Below are 21,327 nucleotides of genomic sequence, written 5' to 3'. Positions count from 1 at the left end.
CTATCGGGACAGACCCACCTCCAACCTGCATCCAGCTTTCCTTTTACGTGGATGTTTTCCTCCTTAATGAGGAATTAGCTTTTCCTTGTACAGCATTACAACCATCACAATATGACAAAGCAGGGATTACCAAATTTGCAATGGTTCTAACAGTGATTAATGTTTCCCATGATCCTCTTAGAACAGCTCCCTCTGACTTAAACTCACAGTGTCCTCTCTCTCTCTCTCTCTCTCTCTCTCTCTCTCTCACAGAATGGGCAGTTCCACCCAGAACACTTCTGCAACACCATCGTGTGTGAGAAACCCAACAACCACCTCAGCAAATTTAAGGGATATATGTAAGTATCTGATGTCCTAGCGCTGCTGGTAAATACAGTCTCTACAAGAAAAAAAAAATAGTTTTTCTTGAAAAGGACAGCCAGACCCTGAAGAATTTTCTTTCTTTTTATCACCAAGAAGGGCTAGAGAAACCTAAGTAACTTAGAAAACTTTTCCCATTCCTTTTTTTTTTTTTTTTAAGCTGTGGCCCTTAACTTTCAGGGTTAAAATTCACTGATGGGTTTTTTTTAGAACTCTGGTGAAATAAAATCAAAATCAAGACCACACTCTTATTCAGGGGAGGCAAGTATGATTTAATTAAGATCGCTTTTCTAAAAGAGCCTGTATTGCATTGTAGATAAGAACAGGGACTTTGGAGTTTGGCAGACCTGGTTTTGAAACCACTTAAAAGCTGTGTGACCTTGAGTAAATTAATTAACCTATCTGAACCTTGGTGTCTAGCTCTATGAAAGAATGAGTTTGATATCTACATCATAAAATTTTCCTTTCCTAAGAATAATTTGTTTATCATATGCAAAGCCCTTAACACAGCAACTGGCGCAAATAAATCCTCCATTCATGGTGACAGCTGATGTTGTAATTATTACTATTTTGTCTGCCCTTATCTTAGTGGTTTTTCTTTTTCCTAGAACCTACCTTTTCCCTTCCATGTCATTCTTTGCCTTCTTTTTGATTATAGTCTCTCCCAGCAGTCACATCTACTTTTAATACTGGCCTCCATGAGAATGAATCCCATCTGTGTCTTTGAACTACAGATCTCCACATCCAATTACCTGCCAGAGATCTTTTTTTCCCACTAGAATCCTTTTATTAATAAGAAAACTCTAACGGGACGGCAGAAATACTCACCCACTATTGTAACTATTGTTATTCCTCAACATTGGTTCAGTCTGAGAATATCCCTGTACTTCTGATTCCACATTAGACAAAATAAGATCAAAAAGAACAACAGTAACAGGTGTGAATAAGTGCCCTCTCCAAGTACTCCTGACACTGCTCAGAGGACTTAAACATCATGTCTTGTCATCTTCACAACAACCCAGGGAAGTGAGTAAGGTGATACCCACTGTCTCCATGAAGATTCTCCCAAAGGCATACAGTAGCTGCAGGACAAAACCGGGACATAACTTCAGTGCTCTTTCCTCCAACTGGAGCGTTGTCACACATACAGAGCTCCGCTGGGTTAGGGAAGCTTTTCGGGAAGACTCACGGGGCTGGAGTGAGGTTTGAGAGGCCCCTTGGTTGGGAGGTGGACCTACTTTCCCTTCATGTGCAGGCTCTCAGGAAGAGCAATATCAAGGGAGAGGATCAGAACCATGCAATTGGGCATTGAATGTGAAACAATGCAAAAAGCAGCTTTTGAAGGAGAATTACCTGTAAAATGCACAAGAGAGCAGGCAGATTGGCAGGCAGTGAAGGGCAGGAATTCCTGGAGAAAGAATTTTCTTTCTGGCATCTGGCAAGGCAGGGCTTGCCACCTTGCCAGTAAGGACTCTAGGCCTGGTGCCCAAGGTTTGTGGATTTGGTTCAGCTCCAAATTTGGTTTATCATTCATGCAGTCAGTCATGAACAACTCCCTTAGCTAGAACAACCTCATTCCATTTATGATCCTTTCTCCCCCAAATAGCTATGCCAGTGTTTCAGAGCTTTCCATATGACTCTACCCCCCATCTCAGACCAAATTCCCAGTCCCCAGAAGCCTCCAGATGCCCTCCCCTTCTTGAATGCCAGCCCTGGAGGCAAGTCTTTCCCCACCTGCCCGGATCTTAGGGATGAGCAAAAAGGCCGGCGGATCAGCCCAGTAGCCGACCCATGGCTGGTCACCCCTGCACACCCTGAAAATATCCACAGAGGGTCTGTATCCTCTTCCTCAGTAAACCCCTGGGTTTTATGCCTCCATAGACTTCTCAGAAGCTTCTTTGTGTTCCCTGAATTTAGGACTTGTGTGGTCACTAAAAAAGGAACAGGTCAGCTAGAAAAGGAACAACTTTTAATAAACCTCCCAGAATGCACAAGGCAGCCTCAGGACAAAGAATGATCCCAGCCCAAATATCCAGAGTCAGGTTGAGAAATACCCCTCCAGGGTCAGTTAAATAAAGCATCCTTGTAAACAAGAATAGGACAGCATCTAGCTAATCCTTTTCTACCATCCAGTGAAAAAAAGGAACTTTATGATAGGAGAAGTAGAAGCTGCTATCATATGTTATCACCTCAGAGAATCATAAAAATGGTCTTTAAGCCACTAGCTAGTGATGGTGAATCACTCAAGACTCTAGCTCACTATTCTTTTTTTTTTTTTTAAAGATTTATTTATTTATTTATTTATTTATTTATACAAGCACTGGGAACAGTCAGAAGCGTAGGAGGGTGAGAGAATTCACCAGAGCCAGAGCACGGAGCAGAGCAGGTAGAAGGTACGTAGTACACTGCTGAGGGGAGCAGCGGGCGGCAGGAGAGGTCTGCGCGCCATGTGGGACCCTCCTCCGGTGGCCGGGGAGCAGCCGGGGATCGAACCGGCGCTGCAGAGGCCGCGGGCAGCTTCGCAACCCAGCGCTCAACCGCTTTGCCACCGGGGAGGCCCTCTAGCTCACTATTCTACCAACAGCCATCCCCCACCTGATAAAGAGGTATGTCCCTAACTTCAGCCATTGTGAGACCATTTTTAAGATTTGTATCAGATTCAAGAACATCAATGCTTACACTTTACTTTTTTCTTAATTGATTTCAAAAAGAAAATTCCTATCCCTGGCCCAAGGGAAAGCAAATATCACCTGCCCTACATAACGGTAGTGTTGAAATTAAGAAAATGAATCAAAACAGTTCACATTATATTTTAACTACAGACTATTGCTTGCCAATAGTCTGTATTTAACACAGCCTCCCCTGTGCTGAAAGTAAGATCGATAAGTGAGAGCTAAGGGTTTACTAAATACAGAGCATCTCCTTGTTAGATTCAGAAGACTTGCAAAGAGAAATGTGTGCTTCAGTGTGGTTAGCAGGTCACTGCTTTGAGAAGCCTAGTATAGTAAAAGCCCCATGTGGCTGGGTTCCTGATTCTAGAATGTCCCATATACTAGGTATGTGACCTCAGAGAGCTCTCTCAGCATGTCTAAGCTTCCTTTGCATCTGGGTTTTAAGGTTGATCACTCTAACTTCCAGGAGCTCTGAAGTAATGCAGGTAAATGTGGTTTATAAACACAGTAAGGAATAATCACTATTGAAGTCCTGTTGCATGGGAGTAGAACACTCTGGAGTCAGACTTCCTGGGTTTGAATCTCCATTCTGCCACTGACTAGCACTGTGGACTTGCCTCAGTTCCCCTCTCTGTAATGTGGCTATGGTGATATAAAATTATAAATTCGTCATGAATTGAATTGAGTTAATATATGAAAAACATAACCAGGCCTAGAGGACTGAAGTGTTGAAAAACCAGAAGAAAAACCCTTAAGACATTCAGGTGATTATTTTCTGTTGTTCCCAGTGGGTGGTGGGTGGGAGTGTTAGACTTCCTGAAAGTTCCAAAGGGCAGGCATCAGGACTGAATAAGGGCCAGACTTGGGGTAATAAGGGCCGGACTCAGGGTAATAAATGCCGTTGGTTGGAGTCAGAAGTCTTTCATACGAGGTGCAACACAATAGTGCTTCCTGAAGTTAGACCTGGGCCACCTCTGTCTCTGCTTGAGGAGGCTGCTCCCGTACACAGCAGAGGGTCACTGCCCACCTGTGGTGCGGTCTGCCTGTTTAAGGAGAGATGGAGCAAGAGAGGTGGTGCAGGAGAGGGGCTCAGCTCAAGGTGGCAGAGGGAGGCAGGACTGCCCAGTGGTGTCCGAGCACTCAGTACCTCTGCCTGTGCATCCTTGACCCAGCAGCCAAGTGAGAGGGAGCCTGTGGACACTGCCTGAGAGTTGAAGCAAGGCTTTTCAGCAGGGTTCTGTAGTACAGAAGGGTAAATAATCCAGCTCTTAAGGCTGGGTCATTGCAAACTAGAGACCCAGCCCTGACCAGGCCTCCGGGGACCAACAGTGTTGCCCTTGACCGTGGAGATGAGACTGAGTCGCTTTGTCTCTTCTGAAAAGGAGGGAGCAGAGGGATGGTGTTCTCTCCTGTGATGCAAGCCAGGGAGAGTACAGAGAGGCCTCCTAACCCCTCTCTGTCTTTCTTCCTCCCCAGGGAACATCCTGACCAGACCAGGACCGGCTTGGGCAGTGAGAGCCTTCTGCTTCGAGGCTGCACCATCAGAAACACTGAGGTGGCTGTGGGCATTGTCATCTATGCAGGTCATTGTCCCCAGACAGCTTCTTTGTCCCTTTCCTTCATCCTCACTCCTCCAAATCCATCCGCAGCCCGTGGGAACTCACAACAGTCCTAAGGTGCAGAGCCACACAGCTTCTTATTTCTCAAGAGACAAAAGGCTGGGGTCACAGAAATTCTCTCCATCCTTGGGGAGACATTAGATTCGGGTTAATATCACTCACCTAAGCAGCATAGGGGCAGTGCCTATATACACTCACTCTGAGTGACTTTGCATCAGTCATCAAAGGTAGAGTGAAGAGTATCTTTCTGAGCCCAAGGAGGTACTTGACAGCTTCTCCTTTTTGTAAAAACTGTGCCTTAATATCTGCATCTGTGCAATGAAGAGAAGATTGGGGTTGGCCCCATAAAGCAGTCCTGAGGATCACAGGCCCAACAGCTCTGCATCCAGCAAAGTGACAGCTCCGTAGATTTTAGCTCTGAGGTCTGGGAACTGGCCTTAGTTGCTTTTGCAGTTATGTTTTTATTATTATCTGTGTGCATGTTTTGGCTACCTATCGCTCCTTTCCACTTTGATTTTTCCCTTTTTTTAATTGTTTTTTTTTAATGTAACGTTGGTTAAAGAATTGTTATGGTTCAGAAGGATATCATGCCCCTTCAGATGCATGTCACCACCCCACACTCATGGCCAAGGCACCCACAGCCCTCCTTCCACCACATTCCATTGGGCCCCTCTACATTTTGCTCCCCACTCCCCCTCTGCTACCCTCAATTCCACAGATTTATAGGGTTTGTTACTGGTTTGGTTTTATCTGTTTTTTTAATCTGGTTTTATCTGGTTTTATTTGGTTTTTGCTTTGTTTCTCTTTATTCCACATGTAAGCAACACCATCCCATATTTTTCTTTCTCCTCTTAACTTCACCTAGCATCATCCCCTCCAGTTCCATCCATGTTGTCACAAATAGCAAGATTTCTTCTTTTTTGATAATTGAATACAATTCCACTATGTACATAGACCACATCTTCTTAATACACTCATCTGTCCATGTACATTATTTCCATAAATTGTCTATTGTAAATAATGCTGCAATGAACAAAAGAGTGCACGTCCCTTCTAATGAGTGTCGTTCATTCTTCTGATACCTAGGAGTGGAATTGCTGGATCTTATGTAGATCTGCTTTTAATATTTTGAGAAACCTCCTTACTGTTTTCCATAGGGGCAGGACAGGCTACATTCCCAGCAGCAGTGTCTGATTTCTCTACATCCTCACCAACATGTTATTTCTGGTCTTTGGTCTTTGTGGTTGTGCCATTCTCACAGGTGTGAGGTGGTATCCCATTTTGGGATAATTGCTGATGAGCATTTTATCGTGTACCTATTTGTCATTGGTATTTTTTTTTTTAAGATTCATTTATTTATGCCTACAAGAGCTGGGGTACAGGCCAGAGTAGCGGGGGTAACGGGATTCACCAGAGACAGAGCAGGGAACAGAACAGGCAGACGACCGAAATACACTGCTGAGGGGAGCAGCGGGCAAGACAGGAGAGGTCTCCCTCTCCTTGTGGGTTGCTCCCTGGCTAGCCGGGGATCGAACTCGTGTTGCAGAGGCTGTGGATTGCTTCATGGTGTGGTGCTTAACCCCTTGCGCCACCAGGGAGGCCTGGTCATTGGTATGTTTTCTTTGGAGAAGTATATATTTAGCTCTTCTGTCCATTTTTGATTGGGCATTTTCTTTTTGTTGAGTTGTATGAAATCTTTAGAGACTGAGGATATCAGCCCCTTGTCAATGTATGATGCAAAAATATTTTCTCCCATTTAGTAGTGTGTCTTTTTGTTTTAGTAATTGTTACTTTCACTGTGCAGAAACTTTTCAATTTGATGTAGTCCCATTTGTTTGTTTTTATTTTTGTTTGTCTTTCTGTTGGAATTCAAATCCCCGAAGGCACTGCTGAAGTCAGCATCATGGATGTTTTGCCCATGTCTTCTTCTATATATTTTATGATTTCAGGTCTCGCATCCAAGTTATTAATCCATTTTTAATTGATACCTATGTATGGTGTGAGATAGTCATCTTATTTCATTCTCTGCTTGTGGCTACCCTATTTTCCTAGCAGGAATTGTTGAAGAGACTTTCTCTGTTGTTGACTCTTGGCTCCTTTGTCATAGATTAACTGTACATATAAGTGTGGATTTATTTCTGGACTCTCAATTCTATTGGTCTGTTTATTTTTTAGTACAGTGCACACTGTTTTGATTACTATAGCTTTGTGGTATAATATGAGGTTGAGGTATGTGATGCCTTTGTTATTTTTTTGTCAGACTTGTTTGAAAAAAGATAGCAACACTTCTCACAATGACTCTAAAGTCATAGAGGGTTGTATTGGGGCTGCCATATCCGTAGTACTTAGCACCCAGCACTCAGCAGGTGCTTTTGTTATATCTACAACTGTAGAGTACTTCCTCTATAGAGGAAACCATCTGCCTATAGAGCCTGCCTTCCCTGGACGACTCTAGATTACATTGTCCTGAGCCCAGTGAGTGTATTCACTGGGAAATCTTGTCATAGTTTGTATGATTGTTGTTTTGTTAAACTGTACTTATTTGGATCTGATTAGAACCCCACTTTTGATTGACATAAACAGCATTTTTACAGCAATCTACTGTAAGACTCACCTTGAGAACTGTCAAAGAAATATAGGTTTTTTAAAAATAATAATGTCACAATCTAGTTAATTTTCCCTAATTTGAGGGAAGGGGATTTTATTTGTCTGTTCAGGTGACTGCTTTCAAAGGTCTTTGGCAAAAGAATATAGTGCCACCTTGTAGATCTACTGAAGGTCAACTCTGCAGCAATCCCTGTCCCACCAAAGAAACCCACATAGATTTCAAATTTGCTTCTCTGGGTGGGCAATGGGTGGTACATGAGAGTGCAGATTTGGAGGGCACATTAATCATACCTCTGAAGAGTCAAGTTTCCTGGAGATGAAATCCACTCACTCTTTGCACTTTCCTGAGCCAGCTGGTCAGTCTTCCGACTGAGGGAGACTAATAGTTCCTACCGGGTAGGGTTATAAGGTTCAGATGAGACTTTTTGTGAAAGGGATTAACATAATGTGTGGCATGTATTAGGCTCCCAAAAAGCGAGCAAAAGTGGCACTACTAGTTTCTCAGCATTATTACCTGGAACAGGTGCTCTCAAGCTTGACACAATGGACGTGTTGGTCCAGGCTGTTCCTTATGGAGGAGGACTGTCCTGTATGGTGGTTAGTAGTGTCCCTGGCCTCTATCACTAGATGCCATTAGCACCACCTCCTCAAGTTGCGACATCCAAACATTTCTCAAGACATTGCCCAGTGTCTTCTGAGCATAAAAGCTCCTGTTTTAGAACAACTGGAATTTTATTCTCTCTTGATAATATAGACAGACAAAATACGACCACCTCAGAGTCCAAGACCCAGAAAGAGTCAACTTGAGCTTCCCAGAAGGAAGCACAGACCCCTGTGGTGACCCCTCCCAATGGCAGTGACTTGAGTCTATTTAATATACCAGACTCTGCTCACTACTGCCATTGTCACTTTAAATTCACAAGGCAACCAACTAAGCAGTGTTAAAGCCTTTCACTGCTGGAGCTGATATCCTGCTTTTCTTTAATTTTGCATAGAAACTGTACAAATGGTGTTTTTTTTTTTTAATTTGACTACTAGGAATACAGCACTTTGGTATCATATAGCAGCCCCAGAGGACAGGCTTTATCTAGAGACAGTCGCAGTTTGACTGCCAGTTTTTAGTGGCATAGCTTGGGGACCTCTGGTTGGCTGCAGAAGATCCTGGGTTCTCAATGTGACTCTGGGGTTAATTTTCCTTTTCACTTCGAGCAGTTCCTATTTACCCTTTGGTCCTCAGTTTCTCCAATTAGAAAAAGGGGATGACTGGATGAGATTAGTTTTCAAATTTTGTTGTCCTTCTTTAAACAAATTTTTATGCAGAACTCTGATAGGAGTGGAGTTGCTTAGTGCCATCAAGGCAGTGGAAGCCCTTGACCCCAACCACTTCATACAAATACCAGCACCTTAGGAAAAGAGGCAAATATAAAAGCTATTCACATCCAGAACTGTTCTGCCAGAGGGCCTTGGCACATACTATAACTTAAATATCACCTCCTCTGAGGAACCTTCCTTGACCATGCCCTCTAACACCACCTCTTGTTCACCTTGTTTATTGTTTGTTTGATGAGACTTATTACTAACTGTAATTCATTATTTATTTGTTCCTTTGGGTATTTTTACAGAAGTGAGTCATCTGTCACTGTAAATCAATGCTAACTCATAACAGTGGCTTTGTGCAAATGATCAATAGAAAAAAAATAGCCCTTCCACAAGACAACTTACTGACATTTATCAGAATTGTGTCACAATAAACTTACAAATCTGTGACAGCCATAACATGAGGGTTATCTCTAGAGTTGTGCAGTGAGCAACCCATGTGTGGGTGCTCTGCCAGCATGTCTGGCAGATAGGGGAATATTCAGTGAATACCTGCTGACAATTTGGGTGAGACCTCTCCAGCTGTCTCATCAACCCCCCTTAGGCAGGAGATTCAAGTTAGTAGAAAATACAGCCTCTCTCTTATTGTAAACCTCTGTGAGAAGAGTTAAAGGAATGATCCAGGCCAGAGGCAAACAGGACCAAGAACTGACTACCTCATTTTCTCTCAAAGGCCATGAGACAAAAGCCATGCTGAACAACAGTGGCCCACGGTACAAACGCAGCAAGATCGAGAGGAGAATCAACATGGACGTATTCTTCTGCATTGGGCTCCTCTTCCTCATGTGCCTCACTGGAGCTGTTGGTATGGAATATTCTAGAAAGAACAGTACTTATGTAATCTCACTTTGTGGGCAAGTTGCTTCATCTCTCTGAGCCTCACTTTCCTCATCTCCAAAATAGAGGGAATAAAAGATAAAGCCTACTTTGTAATTTAACAGGCTTCCAATGAAATACAGATGCATGTGAAATTCTCCTGAAAGTGTCAAATATCAAGCTTACCATCCATCGTTTATTTGCTCAAGAAACACTTACTGAGCCCAGAGCTCTCTTAGTACAAGAGGATGACAAGATGAATCGATCAAAGGTCTGATTCTTCAAAAGCTCAGAGTCCAGTAAGAAGAAGTCCAACATGTGAAAAGAATCAATAGCCTAATCTGTCCCCCTCACTGAAGCTGCACAAAGTGCTGCATTGGTGTCCTGTTGCTGCTATGAAAAGTTAATACAGACTCCGTGCTTTAGAACTCTAATGTATTCCGTAACAGCTCTGGAGTTCGAAATTCCAAAATTCAGTTCATTGCATTCAGACCAAGGTGTGGGCAGGGCTTGGCTCCTTCTGAGTTTCTGGAAGAGAATCCGTCTCTTCTTTTTCAGCTTCTGGGTTTGTGGCTCCTTCTTCCATCTCCAAAATTGCTCACATTTCCTTCTCTTTGCTCCAGTACAGGTTTTCCTTGCTATTCAAAGAAGGTGGTTCCTATTTCATAAGATTTGGGAGATCTGCAGATACACAAAAAAATTTCCATATAAAGGGTAATAGTGTTCCCAGACCCAAAAAAATAATAGCATTCCCAGACCCTACAAATTCATGTCAAATGAGAGAGCTGCTTTCAGATAGTGGGGGATACCTGTAGCCTCTTGTTCAGCCTCCTCTTTATAAGGACATATAATTACTTCTTAGAGCTACCTGGATATTCCAGGATACCCTTCTCACCTCAAGTGCATGGTTATTCAGCCATTTACAGGTATTCTGGGAGCATCAGGAGAGAAGTCTTCCTTGAAGAAGTAGCTAGTAGAATTGATTCCTAAGAGCAGTAGGTGTTCACCAGAAGAGGTAGGTGGTAGGCAGGGTAAGTCAGGTGAAAAGAGAAACAGGTCATTCTTAGTCCCAGCAGCAATGCAAAGAAAGCTCTGAGCCAAGAAGGAGAAGCATCTCATGCAGAGCAACACAACAGCTGCTGGAGAGCTGCACGAGTTGTAGACAGGGTGATCTGGGCCTTTCAGATTGTACCTCAGAGGATGGACAAAGAGGGGCTCTTGTTCTTCCTCATTCTCCCCCTCTGTGGCTTGACTCTAAGATGGTTCCTGGGGTCATAAGGAGACCTCATCCCCCACCACAACAAACCAGGAATGATGAAGAGAAAGAACCCAAGTGCTGAGTCCAGAGCCTCCGGCTGACCCAAACCAGCGGCTGTGGTGGTGCTCACACATTACTCGCCTTCCCCAGAAACCTGCCCGCTGCTGTCACTGGGGGAGCCACTCAGGCCTCTCGGGGCCAGACAGGTTTTGTGCCAGCACAGAGGAGACAATGGGCTTTCCTCTCATGGGTGACCTGGAGTTTTTATTTAATATGCTCCCCAGACTTACCTCATGGCACTCTGGCAGGGCAGCCCACAGCTGAAAGGAGGGCCTCTGGGCGGGAGAGGGGAGCAGACAAACACGAAAAACATCAGGGACACGGCTAAACTTTTGTGTCTGCTCCACTTCAGAACAGGTGTTCAGGGGCTGTTAGGGCTGGAGGGACATTTGAGATCATCTCAAGGTGTCTCCAAAGGATGAAGTTAATGATTAAAAGGTCACACAGTGAAGTAGTATACAGGTGAAGCAGAATCAGCTTGGGAGCTTGCCCAAAATAATAAATAAATTGAGAAAGTGACGGGGAAGGACAGAATCTACTCTGTCACAGAAGATCACCTACTACACAGTGATAGGTTCCCCTGGTGCCTCATTAAAGCACAGTCTCTGTCAGAGGTAAACATGCTCTGGTTAATGCCTCTCAAGGGTCCTTCATCAAGTTAAATTTATATAAATGTGGGTCTTTTTTCTTTGCCCAGAAGGTCCTCATCAGGCCTTTCTGATCACCAAATACCCACCCAGCATCCAGGATCCATCAAGGCCTCCCCCTCCACGCAGCCTTCTCTGGTTTCTCCCTGGGTCTCCGGCTTCTCTCAAGGCAGCAGCACTTACTGTGTGCCTTGTATTTCACTCTTCAAGTTAATGTCTTTAAGTCTCCTTTCTTCTGCCTCTTATGATGGCACTTGGCCCAACCTCCTGGGCAGAGAAGTGTCTTGGGGGGTAGGGCAGCATGCCCTCTGGCTTTATATCCCCATACTTCCCACTCTGGACTGAGAGCTTTAAATACATTCATTTTCCTATTTTCCAAATAACCCTATGGAGGAGGTATTACTACTAAGTGAGAGATGAGGACACTGAGATTAGAGGGCTGTGTCGCAACTGTTGGATGCATTTCATCCTGTCAGTCCTCACATGAGAGATGTGGCCTTTGTTTGCAGACAAGGAATTTGAGGGTTCAGTCTGTATCTGGAGATGTAGTTATGGGATCTCCTCAAGAACAACAGCTAAGACCTACTTCTTCTCAAATTAATAAATGACTAGAGGGAGGAGCAGTGAGGAGCGAGAGAACATAGATATGGATGATGGATAGATAGATGGATGACAGATGAGCAGGTGAATGGGTGGATGGATGAACAGGTGAGTGAATGGGAGGGTGGTTGGATGTGTGAGTATATACAGTAGGGAAGAAGAGGAACCAGGGTACAGGTCTGTCAAGATTCTCCACCCACACACTTTCCACAACACAACTGAAAATAACATGCACCTCTTTCTGTCTTTCCAAGTCTGTCTATAGGACTTCATCAAAATACAAGTCTCCTTTGGTAGAAAGGATAAATGCCTATCAAGAGATTGAAATGTAGGGACATATAAAAGATTGCTTTCGAGCAAAATGAATACACAGAGAGAGAGAACTATACTGTACAGAAGGATGGGCCCCTATAAAGCGCACTCATTTCCAGAAATAGATCTAGGGTCGATGTAATTGACCAGTGCAGAACTAAATGGGGACTCTCCTTCACCCTGCCTTTGCCTCCTCTCAGGTCACAGCCTCTGGAACAGGACTTTTGGCGAACACCCTCCCTTTGATGTGCCAGATGCCAATGGCAACTTCCTTCCCCTTGCCCTTGGGGGCTTCTACATGTTCCTCACGATGATCATCCTCCTCCAGGTAGGGAGCTCTTGCATACCCACATATCAAGAAGGCCTACAGCCAGTTTCACAACTTTGTGAAATACAGAAAATTCACTGCTAGCCCCAAGAAAGACTAACTGGGTAGAGATGGGAAATGTTCACTGCTTTCTTGTGGGTGTTTGAAAGTGTTCAAATTTGGGGTTGTGTCAGGACCAGCCCTGCCTCATGGAGGGGACCTTGACCCCCAATAATAACAAAGAAAATTATTTATCAGTCTCTTTCTATTTAAGACTGAGATTACATCAATGGTTCAAGTATGCGTGTCCCTTTGCCAAATGCAGACCATGTCAAACATTAATCACCCAGGAACAAAAGAAGATAAAATCGCACAGAGCGAGAAGCCATAGGTCAGTGTTGTGGCATTTGATAGGTTGAAATGGAGAAAAAGCAGAACTAAACAAAAACATAGAACACCTACAAGCTGTGAGACAGGAAAGGATAAAGAGATGAATGCGAAATCTTTGGACTCATAGAAATTACAATCCGTGAAAAGATGAGGAAAGTTGTAGCTATGTTGTGATGAAGCTCCATACACATTTGATTTGTTACAATATTTGACTGTATTTCCTTGTCCTCTTCCTGGTGAACCTTTTTCAATCATTAGCTCATTCACTTACTTAACACCATCATTTTTAAATATGAGTCAAATCCTACCCACCTCTGCACAGAACCAGCCCTCCAGTGGCTCCAGATCCCTTCCAAGTGAAATCCAAAATCCTGACTATAGCCAAGGGTTCTGCTCCCTGACCCCTCCCCTGGCCACGTCTCCTGTTCATTCTCACCCAAGCTTGCTTACTCATAGCCCACACGTCCCTGCTTCCACTGCCAGGTTTTCCCCATAATTCTCCTCCCTCCACAGATAACCTCACAACTCACACCTCCTTTCTTCACATTTCTGCTCAATGGTCATGATTTATGAAGGATCCCATCCCCCGCCATCATCTTTATTCTTCTTGAAACTTTACCACCACCTGATATATATATATATATATAAAATATATTTTATATATATATTTTTTTTTTGCTGGGTTATAAGGTCTTCAAGACCAGAAGTTTTGCTCTGTTCACTGTCATTTCCAAGACCTAAAACAGCAGCTGACACTCAGCGAGCACTTGATAGGCACTGGGTATTGAGCCAAGTAAACAGTAATCAACAGTGGACTTAAGTACTTAGAAAAGGGAGGGCAGCCCTTAGGGGCATAGATATCCAAGGGGGTCAGTACTCTCAGCAGGGGCCCTGGATAGCCTCACCCCCTTCCATCTCTGTCATCAAATAGCCCAAGGTGAGTGCCCACTTTGTTCCAGACATCTCTGCCTCAGATTCCCCTAAAAATTCCAGGGGTGGCATGAAGTCATGAAGTTGTTGATCTTTAATTTCACAGAGATAGCCCACCATGTCAATTGACATGAAATATCTTTGTTGCCCACTAACAAGGGTAAGTGGCTGGTTTCTGACATCAGGACCCGTCTTCCTCAGGTGCTGATCCCCATCTCCCTGTATGTGTCCATTGAGCTGGTGAAGCTGGGACAAATCTTCTTCCTGCACAATGACCTTGACCTGTATGATGAAGAGAATGACATGTCCATTCAATGTCGAGCCCTCAACATCACCGAAGACTTGGGTCAAATCCAGTACATCTTCTCAGATAAAACGGGCACATTGACTGAGAACAAGATGGTGTTCCGGCGTTGTACCATCATGGGCAGCGAGTATTTGCACCAAGAAAATGGTACGAGGGCTCCCAGAGGGGTGCCATCCCTCTTTCTAAAGTAGTCACCAGGTCTCCTAAAAGAATAGTGATTGAAATCATGACCTGGTGTCCCCACAAAGAGGACATGTTGCTCTGTGGCAAGTTGCTTCCCATTCCCCCATGGCTTCCTCATCACAGATCCTACCATTCTTGCTGCCATAAACTCTTATCTGGTCACTATGGGGATCTGCGGTCACCTGTGTGGTAGCCTTGCAGTTAGTTGGACTTTGGTGCCAATTACACAGAATATTTATCAGAAAAGGACTGGGATGTCCTAGCTATGTGCAGGTCATACAGCCAGGGTTTAAGAATTTCTCAGGCCACCTTACCTGACATGTCAGGACAGACTAGGTCTAGGCACATGGTCAGATTCAATGCATGCAGGAAAGACCTTCTATGCTAACTCTTGCATCTCTTGGATTTTCACTGACACAAAATTTTGGTTAAGGAGATGTGGCTGAAAAAGGCCTGGACTGTCATCTTGCATGAACTGAAGGAGGCCTATAAAACCGACACATGTGACACATGTGTGCACGCAGAACGTGTTCATTCTTTTGAGTAGAAGGGACAAAGAAAGGGAAAGGAGGAGCCATTTTGGGTAGCCATTTTGGGTAGTCATTTACATGGAAGCTTCTCTTTTTAATAATAGCAGTTGCTATTACCAGTGCTGGAGTATGCTAATCACTGTAATACACCTTAATGTGTTCAAAACAGGTTTGTGAATTAGGTACTTTTTACAATCCCTGACTGAGGAAATAGAGGCACAGAGCTCAGTCACAGAGCTTAGAGGCAACAGAGCTTGAACTGGAACTCACAAGACTTAGCACCCATCTCTCTTCAGTCAGGGTAGCCCTGTCACCTGTTTTCTAAGCAGTATGCTGCTCTTACTGCATGCTCCTAGCTCCACCTACAAAAGCTGAGGTCTCCCCAACCTGATCCAGCCCAGGTATGACTACCATGTTAACCAGACTCCTTTCTTTCAGCCAAGCGACTGGAGACACCAAAGGACCCAGACTCAGACAGTGAAGAGTGGACCCAGTACCGGTGCCTGTCCTTCCCAGCCAAAGGTGCCCAGGGCCCTGTGACAATGAGAGGCCAAAGGGCAGCCCAGCCTCTGAGACGGAGCCAGAGTGCCCAGGTGCCCATCCAGCACCACGGCCGGCAGAGGTCCGTGGGGCATAGTGAAAGCACAGCCCCTCCAGTGCCCTTCAACAGCTTCATAGTAAGTCCCTGCCTTCTCCCCTTTCAACTAAAGAGACCTCTAGTGGGGAGGTTTGGAGTGTGTGATGGAAAAGATTATTTAAACCCCAAAGAGTTTTCAAAATGGCCGGCAGCCCTTGGGCTTCTATGTCGTCCACCTGTAAATTTTGTCAGGGTTATAAAATTGTTATTTCTTATGTTCATTGTCTTGAAATTGGGAGATTTCATATAAACATATAGATTTCTGGTTTCTCTCTCAAATATTGGAGCATTTCTCCTCTTAAAGCCAGCATTTCTTCATGGCCAGGATTACCTTGGATAGGAGCAGTGCTATTTGAACCAAGCATGACATCTTCAGAGCCTCAAGCCCCCAGCCCCTGCTATGTTACCCTGTCACAGAGCTGGAGCCAACACAGGCTCATTTGGCATGTTTTTCCAGATAATAGTTAAGAGGAAAGGGGCATGTTTGTCATGCTAATGTTTCTATAAAGCAGAAAATCAAAAGATAGGCCTTGTAGGCTAATGTGTTTCAAGAAGGTGGGAGAATGTACTTTTCTTGTGATCATCAAAACAAATCCTAAATGGCAGAGAAAACATCTGTGTCAGCGCTTCCCAGCCCAGTGTCATCCCTCAGGTTAGCAGCTGGTCCTGTGATATTCCACTTTGCAACTTTGGTCTGGGACTTACACGTGGTACCTTGCAGGACCATTAATTCAGCGATCAGGCAGTGGAAGATGTTGCCCCAAGATCACCCAGCATGCTCTAGACATCAAGGCCAAAACCAGGCTCCTGACCCCTGTCCTATTCCACTTTCCTCTGCCTGCAACCTTTCTCTGGGATCACATCATCTGGAATTGTCCACACTTTCAGAAAAGGGCCAGCTCTCATGAACAAGAGACAGACCTAAAGTGCTATTGTCCCATTGCTAGAAAATCATATTTTCAAAATTATCTGTTGTATGAATTTCCTTCTAGTATTTTGCTTCCCCCATTGATACACACTCATATCTTTTTAACATCTTTGCGGTCACAAACAAGTCATAGGTTGGATTTGTTGTTTTCTTTTTAATCAGATATATCAAAACCTTATACCATACCCAGGACTGTGTTTCCTGACAAAGAGTCTGTGAAGCTGTGTGTTCTGGGCTGTTACCCAGCTTCAGGTGTAGTTAACCCTCTTATGTTACCACCAACCTCAGAAATGCAACATTAGCAAGGATAAAAGAATAACAGTGTGTTCGGATTTATGATCCTCATCTACATAAGAAAGGAACGAGTCTGTTAAGATTTTTGATTTTCTTTGATTATTTGATTTTCCCAGATGAGATAGCAATGGGGCATGTGTGTCATCTGATCTCTTTAATTCAGTTCCACCTGCTCTGAAAGGAATACTCTTCCTCTGGCTCTGTACCTAAATATATGAACTAAAAATTTAGGGAATTCTCAGTAGGCCCAGATTCTAAGTCTTGTACCACTAGTATCTTTTGCCATCTTCTCATTCTATTAGCCACAGACATCCTAAGTGTCTAAAGAAAATGCCCCCCACCCAGCCCATGGGAGCAGAGGGAAAAGGAAGTTTTCCATTTGAGCTCAGTTTAGATACTAGGATTCACCACCCCCTGTTCAATCCCATAAATCTCAGTAGCCAAAAAAAGCTGCAGCATTGAGCCAGCCAGTAGGGCTTTTGTTCAGGGTTCTTAGCTAAAGAAAGACACATTAACCTCTGAGCTCTCTCCTGGTTCTGGAGTATCATTCTGCCCCGGCTCTTACCAACTTCATTTGGGAAGAGTAAGGAAGTTGACACACAGATTAAGACCCAATTCCTGTTCTCTGGGTAGGTGGGGATGGTGGTTTGTTCTCAGTATCTGTTACATATGCCATTCTATAGTTGGGTTGTTTGAAAAGCTGAGACAGTGGGACAGCAGTATCCCTGGTATTTATTAGGGACGGTGCTGAGCCAAGTCAGGATATGCAGGTTCTGGTTTCGGCTCTGCCACTGGTGCCTGTGGAACCCCTGGCTATCCCTGTGTCATCACTTGAAAATATTTTGCTCAACTCTCACTGGCTAGTCTAAAACTCAGATAACAGAATGCTTATGTGGAGCAGCAAAGTCCTCTCTGGTGAGGAATTAGACAATTTCAGGTCAAATGCCCCCGATTTTCAATTCTGTTTCATATGTATCAACTGTGACTTTCACCACCTTAACAGCTGGAAGCCTCAACATCCCCATCTTTAAAAAGGATTATTGTGGGCCTCCCCTGGTGGCGCAGTGGTTGAGCGCTGGGCTGCGAGGCTGCCCGCAGTCTCTGCAGCACCAGTTCGTTCCCTGGCCGCCTGCGAGGGTCCCACAAAAAAAAAATAAAATAAAATAAAATAAAAAGGATTATTGTTTGGCCCTCTGAGTTTATTTTGAGGATTTAATTCTTAAAGTTATATGTTCTAGACAGATGAGCCTTCATCTTTTTATTCCTGATGATTCCAGTGAGCAGTGAGCTGGAGAGAGCTCTGAGCTTTGCCATCGCCCCACTGGGAAATTGTCATCATTTGGCTCAGAGAGACACCATCTACAGCTTGGGAGGCCCTGGCCGAGGGTGTAGCAGAGGCTGCCTTAAAGGGCTCTGACACTAACACACAAAGTATCTATGCTTGAGAGAGGCCACAGAGTCTGTTTATGCTGCTCCAGGTGGTCTCCTGGTTCCCTCCTCCACCCACTCTTGGGGGACTCTCTGAACTTGCCATCTGGTCTGATGATCTCTTGGCACCACCGGGCTTTACCTTCCCTTTGAAAACTCAACCTGACTCTGAGCCACCGTGGTGCCAGGTCATAGAGGGGACTATGCCACCTTCTTTGTTTTAATTATGTTTATTAAGGTAGCGTTGGTTTCCAGTACTGAATCTATTTTAGGAGTACAGGTTCACACTTCTGCAAACATATGTTAGCACCCCACACCCACCACCACAGCCCCAGCCCATGGGGCCCCCTCACCTCTTTGCTTCCTTCCCCCCACCCTGACCCTCAGGCTGCCTCAGTCCTATTAGTTAGATTTCAAGGGTTTGGTTTGGCTTGGTTTCATCTGTTCCTTTGCTTTGCTGCTGGGGGGAAGCAATGCACCTGAACATGAGAGCCACTGTATGAAGAGCCTCATTACTATCTAGAGGGGCTGAGCCAGAATCAGGTTAGAGGAGTTTGCAGAGAAACATTAATAAGGGAACATCTACCTTAGCATGACCACGGGGAGGATTCACCCTGACCCCTTATCCTGCCATCATCTCTCTGGGCCTCAGTCAAGCTGGAACTAGTTTCACTTCAACTTGGGACTGTGAGAACCCAACGAGGGCACCTGAATGATGCTGTTGGGAAGGTTGGAAGAGCTTCGTGAAGGGAGCTCCTGCTGTGAAGACCAGGCTCAGAGGCAGAGGGGGTGGAAGGTGCAGGCTCGCTTTCTGAAAATAATGGCACCGAGTGGTGTGGGCCAGTCACCGTGACTTACAGGGCAACGAGAGGAAATGCAGATGCCGCATTTTTACTAACATCTTCCTCTTTCATAAGGAGACCTTTTTCTGGGTGTGGTCTTCTTAAGATGGCGTGAATGAGAGGGAGGGGTGAAGGCTGACTCTTGGCAAGAGCGCCTAATGAAGGTTAGAACCCTGAAGAGTGTGTGCTCACCATGGTTGGGACACCCACATCCCTTCCTCTCCCTGTGGTGTTGGAAACCCCAGCTCTCACCCCTCTGTCCAGCCAGCACCTCCGCCGCGCCTGGGTTTCCTCTCCTGTGGCTCTCACTATGTCACCGGCCCCAGGGGAGACAGGATCTGACTTCCAGAGACCTTGCATTTAGCCATCAAAAAAGACACAACTGGAGGTCTCTTTCCCCAATGGACTTTGGCAAACCTCAGCTTGGGTTATTATGTACAGTCTGCCAGCTTGTTCACCCTCAGCCTTCAGCTTATACCAGTCAACTGATTGTCTCAGTCCACCTTTTTCAACCACTGATTCTCTTTCTTCTAAGCGGTCATTAAACTGTAAACTCTGAACACAGATAGAAATGGCCTCCATGGGGCGGCCTTTGTCATATCTGATATAGAGAGCTGGAGTTTGTTGAACTTTGGCTTCAAACAAAGCAGCAATGGAAGCTCTAGAAGATACTACTTTGTAGAAAACACAGACTCTTATCTCTGAGGCTAACTCTAGAGAAATTGAACATGGACATAAAATAATTGAAGTTTACTTTTTTTAATATTTTATATAATTCTTACATCATTTTTCTTTTTTGCACAATGTATGCATTATCATTTTGGTTATATTCCCCATACAATTGCACCCCCCCTTATTTTGACCCTAGTTCTTCCTCTGCCTTTCCCTCCTCCCTCCCGTGGTGTGTCTCTGGTTTATAGTTGCTTGTTGATTTTGATTTTTACTTTGTATTAATTAGTCTTTTTCCTGGTCCCTTGTTTAGGTTTTCTAAATTCCTGCTATGAGTGAGACCATCCGGTATTTTTCTTTTTCTTTCTGGCTTATTTCGCTGAGCATGATCCCTTCTAGCTCTATCCATGTTGCTTCAAACTGCATGTGTTTATCTTATTTGTTTTGGTTTTGGTTTTTTTTTTTGTTTTTAAATATATTTTATTTTATTTAAAAATTTATTTATTTATTTATTTATTTATACAAGCACTGGGTACAGTCAGAATCACGGGAGGGTGAGAGAATTCACCAGAGCCAGAGCGGGGAGCAGAGCAGGCAGAAGGACTGAAGTACACTGCTGAGGGGAGCAGGGGGCGGCAGGAGAGGTCTGCGCGCCATGTGGGACCCTCCTCCAGTGGCTGGGGAGCAGCCGGGGATCGAACCGGCACCGCAGAGGCTGCGGGCAGCTTTGCAACCCAGCGCTCAACCACTGCACCACCGGGGAGGCCCTGTTTATCTTTTTTGAATGCTGAGTAATATTCCATGGTGTATATGTACCACATCTTCTTGATCCAGTCATCTATTTTTGGGCATTTGGGTTGTTTCCAAAGCTTAGCTATTATAAATAGTGCTGCTATAAACATAGGGGTGCAGGTGCCCTTCGGAATTAATGTTTCTGTGTCCTTTGGGTAAATACCTAGAAGTGGAATTGCTGGATCATATGGAAGCTCTATCTTTAGTAGGTCAAGAAATCTCCACACAGCTCTCCATAGGGGTTGGACCACTTTGCACTCCCACCAGCAAAGCAGGAGAGTTCCTTTTTCTCCACAACCTTGCCAACATTTGTTGTTGCTAGTTTTTTTAATATGTGCCATTCTCACTGGTGTAAGATGGTATCTCATGGTAGTTTTGATTTGCATTTCCCTGATTGCAAGTGATGTTGAACATTTTTTCATATGCCTGTTGGCCATTTGCATTTCCTCTTTGGAGAAGTTTCTTTTTAGTTCTGCCCATTTTTTGACTGGATTATAAAATAATTGAATTTTTAATATCAGTCATTATGTAGTGAATTCCAAAGGGAAGGTGCAACTGGCAAATTCTACAGAGATAAGAAAAATAAGAATCCTATGAGTCAGATCTAACCCACAGATTAAAAAAAAAAAGGAAGTTCTCACATCACCTCTGCTTTATCTTAAAAAAATCAAGAGATTTGGCAGATGCTGCTAGCATTGTAGCATTTCACTAGTGTCCCCTTTTAGATGGGGTAAGACCTGCCAGGTCTCATTGGCACCACTA

The 21,327-nt window shown here is 44.4% G+C and overlaps 1 protein-coding gene across 1 annotated transcript in view; it reads left to right on the top strand.

Moving 5' to 3' along the window:
* Positions 1 to 21,327, top strand: part of ATP10B (ATPase phospholipid transporting 10B (putative)) — a gene marked incomplete at both ends in the record, with an annotated part of 112,559 nt that overhangs the window by 52,585 nt on the left and 38,647 nt on the right. The window contains 7 exon segments of the mRNA XM_084242422.1: positions 253 to 338; positions 4,509 to 4,615; positions 9,309 to 9,440; positions 12,529 to 12,656; positions 14,157 to 14,423; positions 14,426 to 14,528; positions 15,414 to 15,652. Of these exon segments, the coding sequence (XP_084098548.1) occupies positions 253 to 338; positions 4,509 to 4,615; positions 9,309 to 9,440; positions 12,529 to 12,656; positions 14,157 to 14,423; positions 14,426 to 14,528; positions 15,414 to 15,652 (1,062 nt within the window).

Source organism: Talpa europaea, assembly GCF_964194135.1.
Source record: "Talpa europaea genome assembly, chromosome: 9".
Lineage (NCBI taxonomy): Eukaryota > Metazoa > Chordata > Mammalia > Eulipotyphla > Talpidae > Talpa > Talpa europaea.
The sequence above is the reverse complement of the archived record's forward strand: the minus strand, read 5'-3'. Positions and strand labels throughout refer to the sequence as shown.